General features: G+C 43.0%; 1 protein-coding gene across 1 annotated transcript in view; it reads left to right on the forward strand.

The window, feature by feature from the left end:
* Positions 1-25,002, forward strand: part of LOC122945306 (ATP-dependent 6-phosphofructokinase, liver type) — a 378,493-nt gene that overhangs the window by 289,548 nt on the left and 63,943 nt on the right. Inside the window, exon 15 of the mRNA XM_044304347.1 lies at positions 12,654-12,741. Within this exon, the coding sequence (XP_044160282.1) occupies positions 12,654-12,741 (88 nt within the window). The remainder of the gene's footprint in view (positions 1-12,653; positions 12,742-25,002) is intronic.

Genomic DNA, 25,002 nt, shown 5'->3' on the forward strand with positions numbered 1-25,002 from the left:
CTTTCTGCCTAATCTTGTAGATTTCCTTATCTTCATTGCGCTGTTTTTTTTATATAATTACAAAATGCTAGCTTTTTATTTTTAATGATTTGGGCCACTTCTGCTGAGTACCACAGTGGTCTCTTCCTTTTTTTTCTGCTTTTACTGACAAGTCTAATACAATTTTCTGTTGCCTTCAATAATGCACCTTTTAAGTAGTCCCATTTCTCCTGGACTCCATGTAATCCGTTCCAGTCTGATAAGGACTCATTTATGACTAATTTCATTTTTGAAAAGTCTGTTTTTCTAAAATCTAAAACTTTTGTTTTTGTGTGGTGGGACTCTTTCACAGTTCTTATATTAAACCACACTGACTGGTGATCACTAGATCCCAAGGTTTCGCCTACAATGACATCATATACCGAATCCCCATTTGTGAATACCAAATCCAAAATGGCCTCCCTCCGGGTTGGCTCCTCAACCATTTGTTGTAGGGATAACCCCAGTAGGGAATTTAGAATATCTGTACTCCTGGTAGAACTTGCTATTTTGGTTTTCCAGTTTATATCTGGAAGATTGAAATCTCCCATAATGATAACTTCTCCTTTCATTGTCATTTTAGCTATTTCTTCAACTAGTAGATCATCTAGTTCTTTAACTTGACCAGGTGGTCTATATATCACACCTACACGAGTTACTGCATGATTAGCAAACTGCAACGTAACCCAAACTGACTCTATGTTGGCCTCACCAACTTGTATTAGGTTAGATTTAATGCTATCTTTCACATACAGGGCCACTCCTCCTCCTTTTTTGCCTTCTCTGTCTCTTCTGTATAAAGAGTACCCTGGTATGGTTATGTCCCAGTCATTTCTTTCATTAAACCATGTCTCCGTAACAGCCACTAAATCTACATTCTCAGATGCCATTATTGACCCAAGTTCATTGATTTTTTTACCTAAACTGCGAGCATTTGTAGACAGGACTCTGAGCTTATCATTTCTTAACCTCTGTGCTTCTGACCTGTTCTGGCATTGTTTCGGGGGGCAATTGGACTCTTTTATTTTCACTCTTTTGCCCCCCCCTTCCTAGTTTAAATACTCTTTCGCAAATTCTTGGAGTTGTTCACCAAGTACATTTGTTCCTTTGAGAGAAAGATGCAAACCATCTTTTTTGTACAGTTCCTTTCTATTCCAAGTAGAGCTATCATGAGAAACAAAGCCAAATCCTTGCTCTTGACACCATTTACCAAGCCATATGTTGAACTCCTTTATGCGCCTCTGCCTATCATTCTGAACATTATGCACAGGCAGAACTTCAGAAAATGAAATGGTGGATGCAAAATCCTGTACGTCATTACCAAGTGTGATAAAAGATTTTTTCACCTCTGACACTTCATTTCAAGCCAGGTCATTTGTCCCTAGATGGACAAGAACATCCATGTCCCCTTCCTGCTTTGCTTGCTTAACAATATTAATAATACGTCTTCTATCTCTTCGAGCAGTAGCCCCAGGGAGACATCTCACAAAACCATTTTCTTTAAGCTCCACACTTCTTATGATTGAATCTCCCAGCAACAGCTGCTTTCTTTGAGACTTCACTTTGTCTTTTTTGTCCTTGGCTGCAGTCTTGCATACATTAGACATAGGAGTCGATGGTTTCTCACCCTCTGTGCTTGAGTCCATATCCTTGTTGTCCTTACATTCTGAGAGTGCTGCAAATGAATTATGGAGAACCACCGACTGTGGGACATGTCTTCTATCCACCACTCTAAGTCTTCCAGAACCTACAGTAACCCATCTGCCATTTCTGGGGGTCCTCTGTGGCAGTGGCATTGCAGCAGTCCTAGCTGGAGTTTGTTTAACAGATAATTTAAATATCTCAGATTTCAAAAATGCAATTTCCTGCTGCAGTAAGGAGAACTGTCTACAGATCTGACAGCATCCGAATCTCCAAAGAGTGGAACATGAAATAAATGCATAACAATTCCTGCACTGAACCAAGTCTGCCATTTTAAAGAGGAGAAAATAAAAATTTGTAAATTTAAATCAAACAAATCTTACCTTTTTTTGTATTGTTTCCACCTTCCAGCCTACCTCCTGACTATCTCCTGCAATATCTCTTCACTGTACTTAAAGGGGTTGTCCAGGTTCAGAGCTGAACCTGGACAGCCCTCCATTTTCACACAGGCAGCCCCCCTGACATGAGCATCGGAGCAGTTCATGCTCCGATGCTCTCCTTTGCCCTGCGCTAAATCGCGCAGGGCAAAGACATTTTTCAGAGTTCCGGTGACGTACCGGGCTCTCCATGGGGCTGACAGGAACCCCGGTGACGTCACCGGCACTGATGGGCGGGATTTGGCTCTGCCCTAGCCAGTAAAACGGCTAGGACAGAGCTAAAGCCCGCCCCTCAGAGCCGGTGACGTCACCGAACACACTGCTGGGCGGAAGTTACCGCCCGGCAGTGTGTTATTAAAAACAAAAGAGCCTGTGCCCTGCGCGATCTAGCGCAGGGCACTGGAGCGCATCGGAGCATGAGATGCTCCGATGCTAGGCTCAGGGGGGCTGCCGGGGTGAAAATAAGGGTATGTCCGGGTTCAGCTCTGAACCCGGACAACCCCTTTAATGTAGTACTTGAAGCTTGTAGTTGCAGCTAATGAATTAGGCCAGCTAATGAGTCTGTCTCTATATATACACACACTCCTTCACAAGCTCTTCCCCCAGCAACAAATGTAACACCTCAATGAGCTAGGCTCATTAGCAAACGCACAATAGCAAACACCTGACCAAATTCCTTACCTCTTCTCAAGCAATGTTCAGCAAAAGAAACACAGATGAGCCAGTTGCAAACTCCGAGCCAATCTCTTGCAGTATCTCTTCAATCTTTTCAGTCTCCTGCAATATCTCTTCACTGTACTTAATGTAGTACTTGAAGCTAGTAGTTGCTGCTAATGAATTGATAAGGGCCTGCGAACTTCTCTTGGCTGATAAGGGACATGTGACTGTGTGTATGGCAGTTGGGATATGAATAGAAAGGCTTGTATTGGCTAATGCAGGTTGTTATGTCGGAATATCTCAGGAACAGTACATCCTAGAGAGCTGTGACCCCCACAAGATTTCTTTTCAGGTAGCAAGAGATGTGTATACCAAGTTTAGTTGAAATCGATGGTTGCGTTTTTGAGCAATCGCGGAACATACGTACATACACACATATATATACGTCCACACACACACATATATATATATATATATATATATATATATATATGTATATATACACAGTACAGACCAAAGGTTTGGACACACCTTCTTATTCAAAGAGTTTTCTTTATTTTCATGACTATGAAAATTGTAGATTCACACTGAAGGCATCAAAACTATGAATTAACACATGTGGAATTATATACATAACAAAAAAGTGTGAAACAACTGAAAATGTCATATTCTAGGTTCTTCAAAGTAGCCACCTTTTGCTTTGATTACTGCTTTGCACACTCTTGGCATTCTCTTGATGAGTTTCAAGAGGTAGTCACCTGAAATGGTTTTCACTTCACAGGTGTGCCCTGTCAGGTTTAACCACTTCAGCCCCGCTAGGTGAAACCCCCTTCATGACCAGGCCACTTTTTACACTTCGGCACTACACTCCTTTCACCGTTTATCGCTCGGTCATGCAACTTACCACCCAAATGAATTTTACCTCCTTTTCTTCTCACTAATGGAGCTTTCATTTGGTGGTATTTTATTGCTGCTGACATTTTTACTTTTTTTGTTATTAATCAAAATGTAACGATTTTTTTTGCAAAAAAATGACATTTTTCACTTTCAGCTGTGAAATTTTGCAAAAAAAACGACATCCATATATAAATTTTTCGTTAAATTTATAGTTCTACATGTCTTTGATAAAAAAAATGTTTGGGCAAAAAAAAAAATGGTTTGGGTAAAAGTTATAGCATTTACAAACTATGGTACAAAAATGTGAATTTCCGCTTTTTGAAACGGCTCTGATTTTCTGAGCACCTGTCATGTTTCCTGAGGTTCTACAATGCCCAAACAGTATAACTACCCCACAAATGACCCCATTTCGGAAAGTAGACACCCTAAGGTATTCGCTGATGGGCATAGTGAGTTCATAGAACTTTTTATTTTTGTCACAAGTTAGCGGAAAATGATGATTTTTTTTTTTTTTTTTTTTTTCCTTACAAAGTCTCATATTGCACTAACTTGCGACAAAAAATAAAAAATTCTAGGAACTCACCATGCCCCTCACAGAATACCTTGGGGTGTCTTCTTTCCAAAATGGGGTCACTTGTGGGGTAGTTATACTGCCCTGGCAATTTAGGGGCCCAAATGTGTGAGAAGAACTTTGCAATCAAAATGTGTAAGAAATGACCGGTGAAATCCGAAAGGTGCACTTTGGAATATGCGCCCCTTTGCCCACCTTGGCAGCAATAAAGTGTCACACATGTGGTATCGCCGTACTCAGGAGAAGTTGGGGAATGTGTTTTGGGGTGTCATTTTACATATACCCATGCTGGGTGAGAGAAATATCTTGGCAAACGACAACTTTTCCCATTTTTTTATACAAAGTTGGCATTTGACCAAGATATTTTTCTCACCCAGCATGGGTATATGTAAAATGACACCCCAAAACACATTCCCCAACTTCTCCTGAGTACGGCGATACCAGATGTGTCACACTTTTTTGCTGCCAAGGTGGGCAAAGGGGCACATATTCCAAAGTGCACCTTTCGGATTTTGCAGGGCATTTTTTACACATTTTGATTGCAAGGTACTTCTCACACATTTGGGCCCCTAAATTGCCAGGGCAGTATAACTACGCCACAAGTGACCCCATTTTGGAAAGAAGACACCCTAAGGTATTCCGTGAGGGGCACTGCGAGTTCCTAGAATTTTTATTTTTTTTGTCACAAGTTAGCGGAAAATGATGATGTTTTTTTTTTTTTTTTCTTACAAAGTCTCATATTCCACTAACTTGCGACTTGCGACAAAAAATAAAAATTCTAGTAACTCACCATGCCCCTCATAGAACACCTTGGGGTGTCTTCTTTCCAAAATGGGGTCACTTGTGGGGTAGTTATACTGCCCTGGCAATTTAGGGGCCCATATGTGTGAGAAGTACTTTGCAATCAAAATGTGTAAAAAATGGCCTGCAAAATCCGAAAGGTGCACTTTGGAATATGTGCCCCTTTGCCCACCTTGGCATCAAAAAAGTGTCACACATCTGGTATCGCCGTACTCAGGAGAAGTTGGGGAATGTGTTTTGGGGTGCCATTTTACATATACACATGCTGGGTGAGAGAAATATGTTGGCAAAAGACAACTTTTCCCATTTTTTTATACAAAGTTGGCATTTGACCAAGATATTTATCTCACCCAGCATGGGTATATGTAAAATGACACCCCAAAACACATTCCCCAACTTCTTCTGAGTACGGCGATACCAGATGTGTCACACTTTTTTGCAGCCTAGATGCGCAAAGGTGCCCAAATTCCTTTTAGGAGGGCATTTTTAGACATTTGGATCCCAGACTTCTTTTCACGCTTTAGGGCCCCTAAAAAGCCAGGGCAGTATAAATACCCCACATGTGACCCCACTTTGGAAAGAAGACACCCCAAGGTATCCAATGAGGGGCCTGGCAAGTTCATAGAATTTTTTTTTTTTTCGCATAAGTTAGCGGAAATTGATTTTTTTTTTGTTTTTTCTCACAAAGTCTCACTTTCCGCTAACTTAGGACAAAAATTTCAATCTTTCATGGACTCAATATGCCCCTCAGCAAATACCTTGGGGTGTCTTCTTTCCAAAATGGGGTCCGTTGTGGGGTGTTTGTACTGCCCTGGCATTTGAGGGTCTCCGCAATCATTACATGTATGGCCAGCATTAGGAGTTTCTGCTATTCTCCTTATATTGAGCATACAGGTAATGAGATTTTTTTTTCCGTTCAGCCTCTGGGCTGAAAGAAAAAAATGAACGGCACAGATTTCTTCATTCGCATCGATCAATGTGGATGAAAAAATCTCTGCCAAAAAAATAAAAATGGAGGGGAAAGGCGTCTGCCAGGACATAGGAGCTCCGCCCTACATCCATACCCACTTAGCTCGTATGCCCTGGCAAACCAGATTTCTCCCTTCGCATCAATCGATGTGGATGAATAAATCATTGCCGGGATTTTTTTTATATATATATATACAGTGGAGGAAATAATTATTTGACCCCTCACTGATTTTGTAAGTTTGTCCAATGACAAAGAAATGAAAAGTCTCAGAACAGTATCATTTCAATGGTAGGTTTATTGTAACAGTGGCAGATAGCACATCAAAAGGAAAATCTAAAAAATAACTTTAAATAAAAGATAGCAACTGATTTGCATTTCATTGAGTGAAATAAGTATTTGAACCCTCTAACAAAAAAAGACTTAATACTTGGTGGAAAAACCCTTGTTTGCAAGCACAGAGGTCAAACGTTTCTTGTAATTGATGACCAAGTTTGCGCACATTTTAGGAGGAATGTTGGTCCACTCCTCTTTGCAGATCATCTCTAAATCCCTAAGGTTTCGAGGCTGTCTCTGTGCAACTCTGAGCAACTCTGAGCTTGAGCTCCCTCCATAGGTTTTCGATTGGATTAAGGTCCGGAGACTGACTAGGCCACTCCATGACCTTAATGTGCTTCTTCTTGAGCCACTCCTTTGTTGCCTTTGCTGTATGTTTTGGGTCATTGTCGTGCTGGAACACCCATCCACGACCCATTTTCAGTTTCCTGGCAGAGGGAAGGAGGTTGTCGCTCAGGATTTCACGATACATGGCTCCGTCCATTTTCCCGTTTATGCGAATAAGTTGTCCTGTGCCCTTAGCAGAAAAACACCCCCAAAGCAAAATGTTTCCACCCCCATGCTTGACGGTGGGGACGGTGTTTTGGGGGTCATAGGCAGCATTTTTCTTCCTCCAAACACAGCGAGTTGAGTTAATGCCAAAGAGCACTATTTTGGTCTCATCAGACCACAGCACCTTCTCCCAGTCACTCTCTGAATCATTCAGGTGTTCATTGGCAAACTTCAGACGGGCCTGCACATGTGCCTTCCTGAGCAGGGGGACCTTGCGAGCCCTGCAGGATTTTAATCCATTGCGGTGTAATGTGTTTCCAATGGTTTTCTTGGTGACTGTGGTCCCTGCTAATTTGAGGTCATTAACTAACTCCTCCCGTGTAGTTCTAGGATGCTTTTTCACCTTTCTCAGAACCATTGACACCCCACGAGGTGAGATCTTGCGTGGAGCCCCAGAGCGAGGTCGATTGATGGTCATTTTGTGCTCCTTCCATTTTCGAACAATCGCACCAACAGTTGTCACCTTCTCTCCCAGCTTCTTGCTAATGGTTTTGTAGCCCATTCCAGCCTTGTGCAGGTTTACAATTTTGTCTCTGACATCCTTGGACAGCTCTTTGGTCTTTCCCATGTTGGAGAGTTTGGAGTCTGCTTGATTGATTGATTCTGTGGACAGGTGTCTTTTATACAGGTGACTAGTTAAGACAGGTGTCCTTAATGAGGGTGACTAATTGAGTAGAAGTGTCTAACCACTCTGTGGGAGCCAGAACTCTTAATGGTTGGTAGGGGTTCAAATACTTATTTCACTCAATGAAATGCAAATCAGTTGCTATCTTTTATTTAAAGTTATTTTTTTCGATTTTCCTTTTGATGTGCTATCTGCCACTGTTACAATAAACCTACCATTGAAATGATACTGTTCTGAGACTTTTCATTTCTTTGTCATTAGACAAACTTACAAAATCAGTGAGGGGTCAAATAATTATTTCCTCCACTGTGTATATATATATATATATATATATATATATATATATATATATATATATACACAAAGTGCTTGCCAAAGCATAGGAACACCGCCTCCTCCTCAGCTCGTATGCCTCGGCAAACGTATCTGTCACTGCAGAGGAGAAAATCCCGTCTTGCAGCGCCGCATACACCGACTTGCGTGTAATCTGACAGCAGCGCAATGCTTCTGTCAGAATGCACATCGGTGCTGCAGCTACTAGATCGGTTGGTCCACCTGGAAGGTAAAAAAAAAAAAAAGAAAAAACCAGGCCACAACGCAATAATTTTATTAACTTTGGAACAGAACATGTAACTTTAACTTTTGGAACTAAACATTAACCTGTTTGCTTACCATTTTTTTTTTTTTTTGTTTTTTTACCTTTATAGAACAAACCTCTCCTTCCCCATGGGTCAATGTGCAAAGTGCAAATCGCCCAAAGATGTGGCGAAGTGCGTTATGCACTTTGTCCCATGTGAAAGGAGACGTTTGCAGCAGCTGTGAGTGAATGGGCCCTAATAGCCCTGTGTGTCTATCCTGGTGAGATGTGATCCCTATGCTAGGTGTACCTGTGTGTGGTACTTTCGGAAACACTCCCCTAAGCATAGGGCAGGGTGGTCGGGACAGTCAGGACAGAAATAGCGGGTGTCACGCCTTATTCCACTCCTGCTACAGACACAACATTTTTTTCGGGGTGGCGGTCGGTTTGAGGTACCAGCAACGACACTGGGGAAGTGTCGCTCGTGTAGACGGCTAACTACACTGGTGGATGGGGCCACGGAACCTCCTGGATACAGGAGGTTCGCGATGATCTCTTCCTGAAATTTGAGGAAGGATCCAGTTCTCCCAGCCTTACTGTAGAGAACAAAACTATTGTACAGAGCCAATTGAATTAAATATACAGACACCTTCTTATACCAGCGTCTGGTGCGTCGGGAAACTAAATACGGAGCCAACATCTGGTCATTGAAGTCAACCCCTCCCATGTGGAGGTTATAGTCGTGGACTGAGAGGGGCTTTTCAATGACACGGGTTGCTCGCTCAATTTGTATTGTCGTGTCTGCGTGAATGGAGGAGAGCATGTAAACGTCACGCTTGTCTCTCCATTTCACCGCGAGCAGTTCTTCGTTACACAGTGCGGCCCTCTGCCCCCTTGCAAGACGGGTGCTAACGAGCCGTTGGGGGAAGCCCGCGCGACTAGTTCACGCGGTACCACAGGCGCCAATCCGTTTTAGAAACAAATGCCTAAAGAGGGCCACACTTGTGTAGAAATTGTCCACATAAAGATGGTACCCCTTGCCGAATAAGGGTGACACCAAGTCCCAAACTGTCTTCCCACTGCTCCCCAGGTAGTCAGGGCAACCGACCGGCTCCAGGGTCTGATCTTTTCCCTCATAGACCCGAAATTTGTGGGTATAGCCTGTGGCCCTTTCACAGAGCTTATACAATTTGACCCCATACCGGGCGCGCTTGCTTGGGATGTATTGTTTGAAGCCAAGGCGCCCGGTAAAATGTATCAGGGACTCGTCTATGCAGATGTTTTGCTCAGGGGTATACAAATCTGCAAATTTCTGGTTGAAATCGTCTATGAGGGGCCGAATTTTGTGGAGCCGGTCAAAAGCAGGGTGGCCCCTGGGACGGGAGGCGGTGTTGTCGCTAAAGTGCAGGAAACGCAGGATGACCTCAAATCTTGTCCTGGACATAGCAGCAGAGAACATGGGCATGTGATGAATCGGGTTCGTGGACCAATATGACCGCAATTCATGCTTTTTTGTCAGGCCCATGTTGAGGAGGAGGCCCAGAAAAGTTTTAAATTCGGAAACTTGGACTGGTTTCCACCGGAAAGGCTGGGCATAAAAGCTTTCCGGGTTAGCGGTGATAAATTGTGTGGCATACCTGTTTGTCTCTGCCACGACTAAGTCTAAAAGCTCCGCAGTCAAGAACAGCTCAAAAAATCCCAGGGCCGAATCGATCTGAGCTGTCTCAACCCGAACTCCAGACTGGGCGGTGAAAGGGAAAACTACGGGTGCGGCTGAAGTTGGGGACTGCCAATCAGGGTTTGCCAGCACCTCTGGGATTCTAGGGGCTCTACGGGCACGTCTTTGCGGTGGCTGCGACGGGGTCACTACTGCACGTGCCACCGTACCAGCTTCAACTGCCCTTCTGGTGCTCGCTACTTCACCAGGTTGTACGGCAGTGCTGGTACTAGGTCCAGGAAGGGCTGGGCTGCTGGTGTATGCCTCACCACGTAATCCGACAGCACCAGCCCCACTCTGCTGCTCTTGAAGCGGATCCTGCGCAACCTGCGGTCTAGCGACACGGGGCCGGGTACGCCTGGTGCTATCAGGGACCTCAGCCTCCTCGTCCGAACTTTGGGTCAGAGAGCCACTGCTTTCTACAGGTTCGTATTCGCTGGATTCATCAGATGAGGGTTCCCACTCCTCATCCGACTGGGTCAGAAGCCTGTAGGCCTCTTCAGAAGAATACCCCCTGTTAGACATGTGGGCAACTAAATTTCGGGGTATTCCCTGAGACTACCCAAGAAAAAAAAAGCAAGCCTGTCTTACAAATGGGAGGCTAGCGAAGTACCGGAGGCTGCTGCGGTTGATAAAAAATATCAAAACTGATTTTTTTATCGCCGCAGTGCGTGTAAAGTGAATGTGCAGCGATCAAAAAAAATATATATTTTTTTGTCACTGCGGTGGGGCGGGCGTGGGTGTACGCACGTGTGGGCGACCGATCAGGCCTGATCGGGCAAACACTGCGTTTTGGGTGGAGGGCGAACTAAAGTGACACTAGTACAATTATAGATCTGACCGTGATCAGTTTTGATCACTTCCAGATACTATAAAAGTACAAATGCTGATTAGCGATACGCTAATCAGCGAATAACGGACTGCGGTGCGGTGGGCTGGGCGCTAACCGATCCCTAAACTACCTAACCAAGGGGCCTAAACTATACTGAAACCTAACGGTCAATACCAGTGGGAAAAAAAAGTGACAGCTTGCACTGATCACTTTTTTCCTTTCACTAGTGATTGACAGGGGGGGATAAAAGGGGTGATCAAAGGGTTAATTGGGGTGATCTGGGGGCTAAGTGTGGTGTGGTGGGTGGGCTGCTGATTGGTTTTTTTGAAAATCAGCAGCCTGCCAGCCAATGATCGTGGCCGGCAGGCTGCTGACGAAATACTCTGCAGTGAAATGCCGGCCCGCGATGCGCATGCGCGGGCCGGCTGTGACGTAATCTCGCGTCTCGCTAGAGGACGCGCCGATGCGTCCAGGAGGAACTAATCAACCACCTCCCGGACTCATCGGTGCGTACAGCGGTCGGGAGGTGGTTAATAAGTGGGATTTCTTGCCTTATAAATGGGGTTGTGGAGAAGTCAGGTGGATACACAGCTGATAGTCCTACTAAATAGACTGTTAGAATTTGTATTATGGCAAGAAAAAAGCAGCTAAGTAAAGAAAAATGAGTGGCCATCATTACTTTAAGAAATGAAGGTCAGTCAGTCCGAAAAGTTGGGAAAACTTTGAAAGTGTCCCCAAGTGCAGTCACAAAAAACATCAAGCGCTACAAAGAAACTGGCTCACATGCGGACCGCCCCAGGAAAGGAAGACCAAAAGTCACCTCTGCTGCAGAGGATAAGTTCATCCGAGTCACCAGCCTCGGAAATCGCAGGTTAACAGCAGCTCAAATTAGAGACCGGGTCAATGCCACACAGTGTTCTAGCAGCAGACACATCTCTTAACAACTGTTAAGAGGAGACTGTGTGAATCAGGACTTCATGGTAGAATATCTGCTAGGAAACCACTGCTAAGGACAGGCAACAAGCAGAAGAGACTTGTTTGGGCTAAAGAACACAAGGAATGGACATTAGACCAGTGGAAATCTGTGCTTTGGTCTGACGAGTACAAATTTGAGATCTTTGGTTCCAACCAGCGTGTCTTTGTGCAACGCAGAAAAGGTGAACTGATGGACTCTACATGCCTGGTTCCCACCTTGAAGCATGGAGGAGGAGGTGTGATGGTGTGGCGGTGCTTTGCTGGTGACACTGTTGGGGATTTATTCAAAATTGAAGGCATACTGAACCAGCATGGCTACCACAGCATCTTGCAGCGGCATGCTATTCCATCCGGTTTGCGTTTAGTTGGACCATCGTTTATTTTTCAACAGGACAATGACCCCAAAAACACCTCCAGGCTGTGTAAGGGCTATTTGACCATGAAGGAGAGTGATGGGGTGCTTTGCCAGATGACCTGGCCTCCACAGTCACCAGACCTGAACCCAATCGAGATGGTTTGTGGTGAGCTGGACCGCAGAGTGAAGGCAAAAGGGCCAACAAGTGCTAAGCATCTCTGGGAACTCCTTCAAGACTGTTGGAAGACCATTTCAGGTGACTACCTCTTGAAGCTCATCAAGAGTGTGCAAAGCAGTAATCAAAGCAAAAGGTGGCTACTTTGAAGAACCTAGAATATGACATATTTTCAGTTGTTTCACACTTTTTTGTTATGTATATAATTCCACATGTGTTAGTTCATAGTTTTGATGCATTCAGTGTGAATCTACAATATTCCTAGTCATGAAAATAAAGAAAACTCTTTGAATGAGAAGGTGTGTCCAAACTTTTTGGTCTGTACTGTGTGTGTGTGTGTGTGTATATATATATATATATATATATATATATATTATATAAAATTTGTATGCTGTTATGTCTTAAAAATTAAGTCAGTGGAAGAAGTGTAGCTTGCATGAGCATGATACATACAGTATTTAAGTTGTCTTTGGCTAATTACATTTGTTGTTGTTTTTATCCTTTTACTTTCCTTTCTAAGAACCATTCCGAAGACGTGTATCAAAAACATTGTGGAAAACATAAGAAAATACAACATCCATGCTCTTTTGGTCGTTGGTGGATTTGAGGTAAAATATATTACCGTATAAAACCAGAGCACGACTGTACACAATGGCATATTCTCAGTCTTGTATTGATCCATCGCTGCACTGTGAAGGACAGAACATATTTTCTAAGTATTATGTTTTCTAAGACTAAAAGTGCAATATTTGTACTCCTATTCATTTTATCAATCTAATTATAATAATGCAGCATCAATAAATATGAAACAATATTTGAAAAAGTAAAATGTAAGTTACATAGATTCCTGAGGAAGCTGGGTGTGCTCAGCGATTCGTGTGGGGCAGTCTTTTTGACACAGGTCTGAGATCTATTTGTGGACTTTGGTGGGTTGGTTGTCCATGCCTGGTATCATCTATACTGGCACATCTTTCATTGTATACAATTTTGTTTGTGTGTCCTATTGGATGCGCAATTTTTTGTTATTTTCTTGGTTATTTCGGTTTTTCATTGTTTCAATGAGCTAAATGTAATATCCACCTATCTATTCTGTTTGAAAAGTTCCTTTTTGTGCCCCTCCTCCCTTTCTACTGTTGAAATATTGGCAATTCTGACATGGATTTTTAAAGATAGCATTCCAGCAGCAGCTAGCCTAGCTGCTTTGTAGTATTTGAGGAAGTCAGGAACTGAGAGACCGAGTCCCCCTCCCCGCGACACATAGTTTACCTGGCTATACAAGGAGGTTTATCTGCTCATATAAACTTCAGGGCCTCATTTTGTAGAGCTTTTAGGTCAGAACTAGGTGCTGTTACAGGGAGAGTTCTGAAAAGGTATAGCAGTCTGGGGAGGACCACCATTCTGACCATATGAATCCTACCTACCCAGGAGACTGGGAGGGATCTACAAGCTTTAAGATCCTCTCTGATCTTGCGAATCAAGGGAGGATAATTAGTTTTGTATACCCTTTGTAACCTATTAGGCAGGGATATTCCCAGTTATGGAATGAAGTTATGTCTGAGTTGAAATGGGATGTAGTCTGATGTGACAGATTACAGAGAAGAAGCTTGGATTTGTTATGATTAATAGAAAGCCCTGAGACCGCCGAGAAAGAGTCCAACAAGGATGGGGGGGATATAACAGGGTTGGTGATGGAGAGAAAGGAGGTCATCAGCAAAGAGGCTCAATTTATGCTCTTGACCACCTACCAGGAGTCCAGTAATGTCAGGATGAGATCTGATGTGGATTGCCAGGGGTTCCATAGCAAGGCCGAATAAGGCAGTTAATAGGGGGCATCCCTGACGTGTGCCTGTCTGAATCAGGATAGGAGAGAAGTGAGTCGCAGGAAGTTTTAGATAGGCTACAGGAGTAGAGTATAGGGATTGAATGGCTTAAAGAACTGGACCCCTAAAGCCCATAGCGCTCATAACCTTGGAGAGATAATCCCAATCTAAGAAATCAAAGGCTTTTTCAATGTCAAGAGTCAATATGGCCAAATGGGTATGGGTCCTGTTAGCCTAATGGATTATATTCAAGATTTTTCTGTTATCTGCGGCCTCTATACCTGGTATAAATCCAACCTAGTCTCTGTGAATGTCTGGTAACTTTATGTGTATTAAGGCGATAGGCCAAGATTGAAGTAAAAATGTTATTGTCTCGATTGAGGAGGGAAATGGGCCTGTAATTAGAGGGCAAAAGAAGGTCCTTATTTGGCTTAGGTATTACAGTAATCCTAGCAGAGAGGAATTCTGAGGGAGGCGTGTATTGAGGATGTATATATTTTGGGTGTGAGATGGGAGCGAAGTGCGACTCCTGTAGGCACAGTATGTCGGTCGCATGTTTCAGGTAGGTAGAAAAGGCCATTTTACGTTTCTGTGGGGAGTTAAATCCCCTTAAATTATGAGGAAGGAATTTACACATAGTATATTAGGATATAGAGGAGCTGAAATGTGAAGGGACGCCCGCCGACATCTCCCACACGAGCCCACCCATTGCCATCCCCCGTCCATGATCTGGGATTAGTTAAAGAGACATTCAGAATGTACCCCTGATGTACAGTAAAACAATAAAACGTTAACATAATGAGCAAAAACATTAAACAAGTAGATAAGCAGCCATGCCTATCTTGGCCAGCAATAAGAAGTGTGCCCAATGGAAGGAGGCTGGGAGCATCATCAGCCACCAGTTTCCCCCCAGATGGCCTTAAAATAGAGGGCAACATGAAAGTCCATTATGCCGAATCTCTGTAAAGGAAAAAGTTAGAAAGGGGAAAAGAAAGAAGTGGGTATGTCCCATGAGGTAGAAGAAAAAGGTAGAGACTTATGTCAGGCTATGTAGACTTAGTCAGCTCCTCATCCTTGCAGGCTTGGTGGAGTGTACAATGATCTTCAAGAGTCACAGCTCAGGAAACAGGAGAATGGGATGCCGAAGAAGTGGTAACTGGTACCTTGATCCAAACTCTGGCTGGGCGCTGAGGTTTAGGCGGTGCTGTAGGTAGAGAAGAGTGCTCCATTGGCATCCTTGCACGCTGAAGTACTTTGCAACCCTCCTACGGAAAGTTCACCATATGGGTTTGAGAGTTCAGTTGGAAGGTGAGGGCAAAAGGGAACCCCTATCTGTCGTGCACTTGTGCCTTTTGCATGGAGGGCGCCATGTCAGCATAAAGATGGACTGATGATGGAAAACCGGGTAAGTTGGACAAGTTCCGGGCTGCCATCAGGATTTGGTCTTGAAATTTTAGTACTATGTCTCTCGGTAGATCCTGGAAGCAGGGCTTGCCCAGCGCCCTGTGGACGCTATCCCTTCTCATCTGACCTGCTTCAGCTTGGGGAAGTAGCGCCTCAAATAATGTGAGCAGGGTGTCTGGTAAATCTAAGAATGTTTCCGGTAGGCCCTGACGCTCAGGTTTCCTCTCCTTGACCTATTCTCTAGTTCTTCTATTTTTAGTTCAAGGGCAGCCAACTGGGCGGCAAGGGAGTTTATATCTTTCCTGTCTGCGCCTATGGCGTCTGATATATCATCTGCCTGCGTCTCCTGGTTGGACACTCTGTTCTCCATTTCCTGGATTTGGCTGGAAAATTCTGCCACAGCTTGTGAAAGTTCAGAGCGGAACAGAGTGGCTATATTCTTGTATAGGTCCGCCTGATCTTGGTCCGGGGTTGCAGGCTCCGACAGGTGACCACTCTCTGTGGAGGAGGCAGGGCTAACGGGAGACGCCACTGGCTCTGCCATGGAATGCCTGTTGAGTTGGTATATCTCCGGTAGCGTCTGCGAAGGAATCTGTGTGCCCACGGTTTTTGCTTTGCCCTTGGTGCGGGTCAACTTCTGGTACCCAAGCATGGGTAATAGGTGCTAATGCAGCCGTGAGGACGGTGCTAATGTCGGGATATGCATGGTGTGCAGAGCAGAGATTACAGAGACATGTCCTCCTTGCGAGCTGCGTGAATGACAAATCCTCTCTAACTACATTTTACTCTCCTGAGGATAGGTCTTCGGTATCAAAATCCTGGAAAACCCCTTTGTCATACTTTATGATACATATAGAGCTGAAATACATATACAGAATATTTGATTGTATTTCTAGTGGGAATAAATGCAAACCTAAATGATCAATGAAGATTAGGTAAGCTAACTAATTTTAAGAAACTGTTCTTTAATTACATATTAATACACCCGTTCATCCGGTCCGTACAGGGTTGATCAATATTCCTTCCCAACTCCCAATATGGCAGTCAGAATAAATCACCCTGGCAGTTTATTAAATATAACTTTTCATTCTTTTAAGGAAGACATCCATTGACCCCCTTAAAATGCATCAACCTTCAAAACATTCTAAAGTTAAGAGTTCCATAGTCTTGCTGCACTTACGGTAAGGAATCCCCATCTATGATGATGGTGAAACCTTATTTTCTAAAATCTTTTCTTTCATGGTACTAAAATTCCTTAATTACATTGGTCCTATCCTCCACACTCTTGTAGTTCAGATATATCCATCTTATATACAGGTGAGCAAAACTATACCCCAGATTTCCTAATCGTAAAGGTGGTATAAACAATTTTACTGAATGCTGTACTATTTAAAGGGCATCTCAGCTGAAGGCATCTCTATTGGTCCCAAGTTCATATGTGCCCGCATCGATGAAAGAAATGATGTAGATGCAAATGAGCCTCTAGGAGCACTGAGGGCATTGCCTTACACTTAGATGCTCTGCTCTCTCTGCAACTGCTGTGCTCTCCCCACTTTGATCAACTGGGCCAGGTGTAATAATATTTTCACTGGCTGTCCCTGTCAATCAAGGAGTAATTGCAACACCCCCTTGCACCTATAGGCTCATTTGCATATATTAAAACATTATTTCTCTCAGCAATTCAGGCTCATATGAACATGGGATCAACACAGATGCCTTCAGATGCTAAGCGCACATGGTCATCCAGTTCATTCAAACTTGTAAAATTTGTATTTTGATTCCATGTATATAACATTACAATCCATATTAAACTTGAGTTACCATTTCTCATTCTACATCTCCAACTTAAAAAAGCTCTCTGTAATATTACGTTATCCTCATTTTAAAATCTTTGCAAATATTTAAATTAAAGGGGTTGTCTCACCTGCGCAATCCGCTTTATATCCTTTCCTTGGCCACTATTAAACATTTCTTCAATATACTTTTAAATAATGGAAGTGGGGCACACTCTAAAAGTATAGGGATCTTAGGGATATACTTTTAGAGTGTGCCCCACTTCCATTATTTATACTATTTATCACTTTCAGACTGGGTGTTGTCTGTTAAGTGGGTGCACCTCTGTGTGGTTCTCCACCCCATTTTAGTGCGACATTCCCTGTTTTGTTCAATATACTTTTATTTTCAAAACAGGATGTAACTCCTGTAAATCTCACATTTATACCCCTAAATTGGATGCTCGTTTCTAGAGGTTACGACCACCGCTATAGTGTTAGGAGCGGTGGCCACGCAAGCGCACTTATCTATTCTCTGGCTGCACGGGAGCAAGAGCGCACAAACGCTTGCGCTTGCGCATTCACTCCTGGCCCGTCCACCTCGCAGGGATCACTATCACAGTTACAAGGCATGAGCTACAGCCCTGTAACTGTGATATATAAAGATAATTATATGAGATGAATAATGGAGGAAGATGGCAGAGCATTATACAGACATGATCAGTGGGGGAGGGGGCAGAGCATAATACTGACAGGAAAAATGGAGGAGGGGTCATGGAAATAAATGGCATATATGCCCATACTTACACCATTCACTCAGACAATAAATAACATTAAATTAATTAATTGCAGTGACCGGAAATACACTTATCCGAAATAACACCAATCCTCACATAACAACCTTTCCCTGAGTGGTCGGTTTTTGATCTTTCAATGAAAATGGACACAAAAGATCTCCAGACAAACGCATGCTGCAAGGCTAGGCATGCCTTTCCAAAGCGAGATCGAGGTTATAACACACCAATACGCAGGGATCCAAAAAATAATACAATAAATTCGTATTGTGAAAAGCAAATTGAACTAGTGGATCTACACAACCTAACCAATAATTCCGGTGAGATGGGACATCTACCATCAGGTAAGTATCCAACTGATTTATATCCTTTCAACAACTGCTTAATCAAGAACATCTCAGAAAATGATCTCGACCCAAACAACTTAAAGGGAACTTGTCACCAGGATTTTGCGTATAGAGCTGAGGACATGGGTTGCTAGATCGCCGCTAGCACATCCGCAATACCCAGTCCTCATAGCTCTGTGTGCTTTTATTGTGTAAAAAAAAACGATTTGATACATATGCAAATTAACCTGAGATGAGTCCTGTCCCTAGATGAGTCATGGATGCTTGCAGCGTTTTGGTGTCCGTCTGACGAAACTGAGCCAAATGGATCCATTCTGACATACAATATAGGTCAATGGGGAGGGATGCGTTTTCTATGACACAATCTGGCACAATAGAAAACGGATCCGTCCTCCATTGACTTTTAATGGTGTGCAAGATGGGAGCCGTCTTGGCTTTGTTAAAGTTAATACAAACTGTTGTATGCAGACAGTTGTATTATCTGAACGGGTCCGTCTGTGCAGATCCATGATGGATCCGCACCAAACATGAGTGTGAAAGTAGCCTTAGTTGCCCATATCAGCCAATAAAATTCCACCTTTTATTTTCCGAAGGAGCTCTAAAAAATGAAAGGTGAAATCTGATTGGTGGGAACTAGTGGAAGCAAGGTGAGCTTTGAATATTTCATCTGAAGTCACTTGATTCAAAACTTCGGAATAATACCGTACGGAGATTTGTCTCCGTACCGTATTAGAATGTATGGGCTCTGATGAGCCAAAGTATATTATTCACAAAGTCGCAAACTCTGCTTCGGTTTAGAGGTACTAGTCTGAACCGAAGCAGAGTTCGGTTTTAAAAATTAACTACCCAAGTTATTCAACAAAGTTACAGGCGACTTTGTGACTAACAAAATTCGGCTCATCGGAGCCCATACATTCTAATACTGTACGGAGACAAATCTCCGTACAATATTATTCCGAAGTTTTGAACGAAGCGACTTTGGATGAAACATCCGAAGCTCGCTTCGCTCAACACTAGTGGGAACTAAACCAATTTTCATTTAACTGGCAACCAACATGGTGGTTGAGTCGGTGTACTTTCCCCACAATGCACTTTCCAGGTCATTGCCCCATTACCATCTCTCTCATTCCCATCTTTCGCGGTTCACTCTCTGAGTGGTGGGTTATTTACCGACCCCCTGGCTCACCCACCTAGTTCCTGGATGACTTTGCTGCCTGGCTGCCACGCGTCCTGTCCTCAGAACTACCACCTCTTATTCTGAGCAACTTAAACTCTCAGACATATAAAGATGGTAACACACTTGACCTGGTCTCTTTATGACTCTGCTCCATCTACAACTTCACTAACACACCTCTCTCACTCTCAGACCACAACCTTCTCTTCTCCACTGTTACAAGTCCTCATCCATCCCAGCATACTCCCACTTATCTATTATTCAGAAATCTACATGCCATTTACACTGAGAAACTTATTGACTCTCTACAGTCATCACTGTCCAGAATCTCTTCCCTCTCCTGTCCAGAACTGGCTGCAAAACACTATAATGACACCCTCAGATGCACCCTAGATGAAGTAGCGTCCCCTATACTGAAAGCCTCCAAACAGACAAAAGCAATCCTGGCTTACACCTTAAACTAACTTTCTCAAACGATGCTCCCGAATGCCTATGGAGAAAAGCTTGCTTGCCTGAAGGTTTCTTCCATTACAGATTTATGCTGACCACTTATAACTCTGCCTTCCACCTAACCAGGGTAAAGGAGATAAAAAAAAGAAGGGGGGTTAATCTCTATTCTTCCACAGAGGAAGTTCGAGAGTATCCAGCAGGGCGCCAGAGGAGGGACCTGTGAAATTATTAGCCAAGGCAAGAGTTATGTATTTCCGTATTTTTGGTGTTAGAGGGATATTAGGCTGCCAGGGGGAAAAAAAAAACATCAGGGGGGGTCCCCTAATGGATAGAATATAGGCAAAAGAGATGGAACAAGAATTATTTTTTTTACCCCTTTGAGAGGCGCCACCATCCCTCAGATAAGAAATGTGTATTCAAATATAATATAACTTTTTTAGTAAGTTATTAAAATTCAAGTTACTAGCACATATGTTAAAAGACTCAATTAGTTTAATCAAATGATGTCATGATATGAATTAAAATAAAATAAAAGCAATTTTGACTCACTTCACCCAGGAGGTACCGAATGGGATAAACTCAAAACACCCACCGGATCACCTCCTGCGCCTGGGTCGCCTATAAGATCTCACGGAATGACAGCAGACAGTCGAGCCTCTTGTCGATCGTCTTTATTTGAACCACAGGGTGGGGTGAAGGTATCTTGCTGTACGTGTTTTGGGGTATAAGAGACCCCTTCATCAGGAGCATATCATGGTGGCGCCTCTCAAAGGGGTAAAAAAAAAATTTTTTTTGTTCTCTTTTGCCTATATTCCACCTAACCAAACAGACATACTTCATGACCCTGATCTCCTCACTATCCAATAATCTACTTCAAAGAAAAAAAAAAATGAAAATATAAATTTTTTTGACACTGATCTTTCATTCACCCCCTCTATTCAATATTTTGCCTGCTCATGTCACCTCCAACTCAAAAACATCTCTAGAATGCGTCCCTTCCTTACTGTGGAAACAGCAAAAACTCTCATTGTTGCCTTGATCCATTTCTGTCTCGATTACTGGAGCTTATTATAAATTGTTCTCTCCCTCACCAGACCCTCCCCTCTCCAATCTACTGACATCCACCATAATCTGAACCTCTCACTCGCGTCTCCAATATTTCTCCTGAGCTGCACCATTTCTCTTGAATGCTCTAGCCCAAGCAATTTGGTCAGTTCTTAACATCCACAGTTTTAGGCACTCCCTAAAAACGAATTGTTTTAGGTTAGGCAGGATAGTGACCACAGCTCTCATCCGATATGGCTTTTGGGGGTGCACGTCTCTGAGTTGATCTCCCTCTACCCAGGGATCTTAGTATGTATCTTTACTTAGGTGTTCGAGACAGCACGCCAATGACATATTTTGCAAATGCTTATTTTATTAATTCATTGTATATGCAACACCAGTGGTAGCTAATAATCATGTCTGTGTATACGTCTAGATTATCATGCAGACGTACAGATCTACGATTCTTGTTCAAATCATGTTTTGTCCACTGGAAGTTTGATGTGAACAAGGGTCTATTATTATTTATCTAAATCATGTACTCTACTGTTCACCTATGATGTCCTCTTTTCTATATCATAGATACAGTGGATTTAACAAGTCTACACACCCCTGTTAAAATGTCAGGTTTCTGTGATGTAAAAAAAGCAGGGCACATTTCGACTTGGCAAGATTTGCCCACTCTTCTTTGCAAAAACACTCCAAGTCCAGATTGCGAGGGCATCTCCTGTGCACAGTCCTCTTCAGAAACTGTGCTTTGACGGACAATAAATAACTTGACCAGCTACAGCAATAACCACAGATTTAGCTGAGTATAAATTTGAGGCCTATTATTTAGGCGCTGGGTGACAGGTATACGTTTACGGACAGAATTAGACTTGGAAATGCACAGTAGCGTGTGTGTGAAGTTATTGAGAATGACCCTATCTGCACCTTCAATCTAATATACCCTTTTAAGGATAGATTTAAAGTAGGCCTGATACAGCAGAAACCACTTATTTAGGGAATTGCTAAGTTGGGAATTGTATTTCAACCCAGAACAAAAACTGTGCTTTGACGGACAATAAAAAACTTGACCAGCTACAGCAATAACCACAGATTTAGCTGAATATAAATTTGAGGCCTATCATTTAGGCGCTGGGTGACAGGTATACGTTTACGGACAGAATTAGACTTGGAAATGCACAGTAGCGTGTGTGTGAAGTTATTGAGAATGACCCTATCTGCACCTTCAATCTAATATACCCTTTTATGGATAGATTTAAAGTAGGCCTGATACAGCAGAAACCACTGATTTAGGGAATTGCTAAGTTGGGAATTGTATTTCAACCCAGAACAAAAATATATCCTTTGCCAGACAGCAGACAGTATTGCAATTGGTTGGCCACAGCTGAAACACCAGATTTAGGGTACTGCTATTTTGGCAATTGTATTTCACCCCTCAATAAAATAGCAAGCACAGCCAAGCCCCTGATGTAGGATATAGCAAAAAAATAACCACACTATTGATGGTTAAATGAACTTGGTGGCAGCTTGTGCTGGCGCACCACAAGACGTGGCCGCCGATCACCCCAGAAAAAAGTGACTGAAAAACGCTCTGGGCAGCCTAAAAACAGTGAGCAATAGTATATAGCAGCAGTTCAATGATCTACAGCTGTAGATCGATCACTGATTTAAGTGTTTTTGAGGAGTTAATCACTGCCTAATCTCGCCCTAACAGTCACAGCTGCAACCTCTCCCTACACTGATCAGAGCAGAGTGACGTGCGGCGCTACGTGACTCCAGCTTAAATAGAGGCTGGGTCACATGCTGCACTGGCCAATCACAGCCATGCCAATAGTAGGCATGGCTGTGACGGCCTCTTGGGGCAAGTAGTATGACGCGTGTTGATTGGCTGCTTTGCAGCCTTTTCAAAAAGTGCCAAGAAAGCGACGAACACCGAACCCGGACTTTTACGAAAATGTTCGGGTCCGTGTCACGGACACCCCAAAATTCGGTACGAACCCAAACTATACAGTTCGGGTTCGCTCATCCCTATTCATGATGACTGTCTTCACTATGTTCCACGGTATATCTAACGCCTTGGAAATTCTTTTGTACCCTTCTCCTGACTGATACCTTTTAACAATAAGATCCCTCTGATGCTTTGGAAGCTCTCTGCGGACCATGGCTTTTGCTGTGGGATGTGACTAAGAAAATTTCAGTAAAGACCAACTAGAGCAGCTGAACTCTATTTGGGGTTAATCAGGGGCACTTTAAATGATGGCAGGTGTATGCTGACTCCAATTTAACATGATTTTGAATGTGATCACTACAATCTGTTGAGATATGCTCCACATGATTTTTAATTTTTAACCTAATTGTTTGTTTTCAAATGTAATCATTCAATCAAAGACTTCTGTAATCGATTTTTATGCTGTAATTTTGCACTATAATCATGTACCTATTTATGAGAATTATGTACTTTTGTCCCTATTTTTTCTGTCTTTACCAGCCTGAAAAAGGGCACCCAAAAAGGGCCCGAAATGTTGCACTAATTTAAACCATACAACACTGGTGTTGAATATTCAGTCCTGATCAAAAGTTTAAGACCACTTGAAAAATGGCAAAAAATCATATTTAGCATGGCTGGATCTTAACAAGGTTCAAAGTAGAGCTTCAACATGCAACAAGAAGAAATGGGAGACAAAACATTTTTTGAGCATTCAATTTAATGAAAACAACGAATAAACTGAAACAGGCTGTTTTTCAGCTGATCAAAAGTCAAAAGTTTAGGACCACACCACCCCAAAAAAACTAACCCCCCCCCCCCCAAAAAACAGAAATCCAACGTCCAAACATGAACTCAGTAATGAGTAGCTCCGCCGTTATTGTTTATCACTTAAAAAATTTGTTTCGACATGCTTGATGCAAGCGTTTCCATGAGGTGAGTGGGAACATTTCTCCAAGTGGTGAAGACGGCCGCATGAAGGCCATCTACTGTCTGGAACTGTTGTCCATTTTTTCAAACTTCCCTTGCCATCCATCCCTAAAGGTTCTCAATTGGATTTAGATCAGGGGAACACGCAGGATGGGCCAAAAGAGTGATGTTATTCTCCTGGAAGAAGTCCCTTGTCCTGCGGGCATTGTGTACTGTAGCGTTGTCCTGTTGAAAAACCCAGTCGTTACCACACAGACGAGGGCCCTCAGTCATGAGGAATGCTCTCTGCAACATCTGGACATAGCCAGCGGCCATTTGACGCCCCTGCACTTCCTGAAGCTCCATTGTTCCACTGAAGGAAAAAGCACCCCAGACCATTATGGCGCCCCCTCCACTGTGACGCGTAGAAAACACCTCAGGTGAGATCTGCTTGTCATGCCAGTAACGTTGGAAACCATCAGAACCATCAAGGTTAAATTTTTTCTCATCAGAGATTAAAACTTTCTTCCAACTTTGAATGTCCCATGTTTGGTGCTTTCTTGTAAAGTCCAAGCTTTACGAGCAGTTCTGTGGCGTTCAAGGAGACAAGGTCTTTGAAGACGTTTTTTGCTTTTGAAGCCCTTCAGTATCAGATGCCGTCTGATGGTTATGGGGCTGCAGTCAGCACCAGTAAGGGCCTTAATTTGGGTCGAGGATCTTCCAGTGTCTTGACGGACAGCCAATTGGATCCTCCGGCTCAGTGCTGATGACATTTTTTTTGGGTCTTCCACTTTACTTTTTTGTTTCATAACCCTCAGGATCATTTAAGAAATTCCAAATGACTGTCTTACTGCGTCCTACCACAGCAATGATGGCACGCTGTGAGAGACCCTGCTCATGCAGTTTAACAACCCGACCACATTCAAAAAGGGAGAATTTTCTTGCCTTTGCCATCACAACGTGTGACTACCTGACAGAAAATGACAATAAATCCACATCTTTGCACATATTTGGCGTTTTTAAAGGCATGTGGTCCTAAAATTTTGATCAGCAGAAAAACTTCCTGTTTCAGTTTAAACGTTAATTTCAATTAATTGAATGCTCAAAAAAACAAAAAAACTTTTGGGCTCACTCTCATTTCTTCTTGTTGCATGTTGAAGCTCTA

Source organism: Bufo gargarizans, chromosome 8 (assembly GCF_014858855.1).
Source record: "Bufo gargarizans isolate SCDJY-AF-19 chromosome 8, ASM1485885v1, whole genome shotgun sequence".
NCBI classification, from domain to species: domain Eukaryota; kingdom Metazoa; phylum Chordata; class Amphibia; order Anura; family Bufonidae; genus Bufo; species Bufo gargarizans.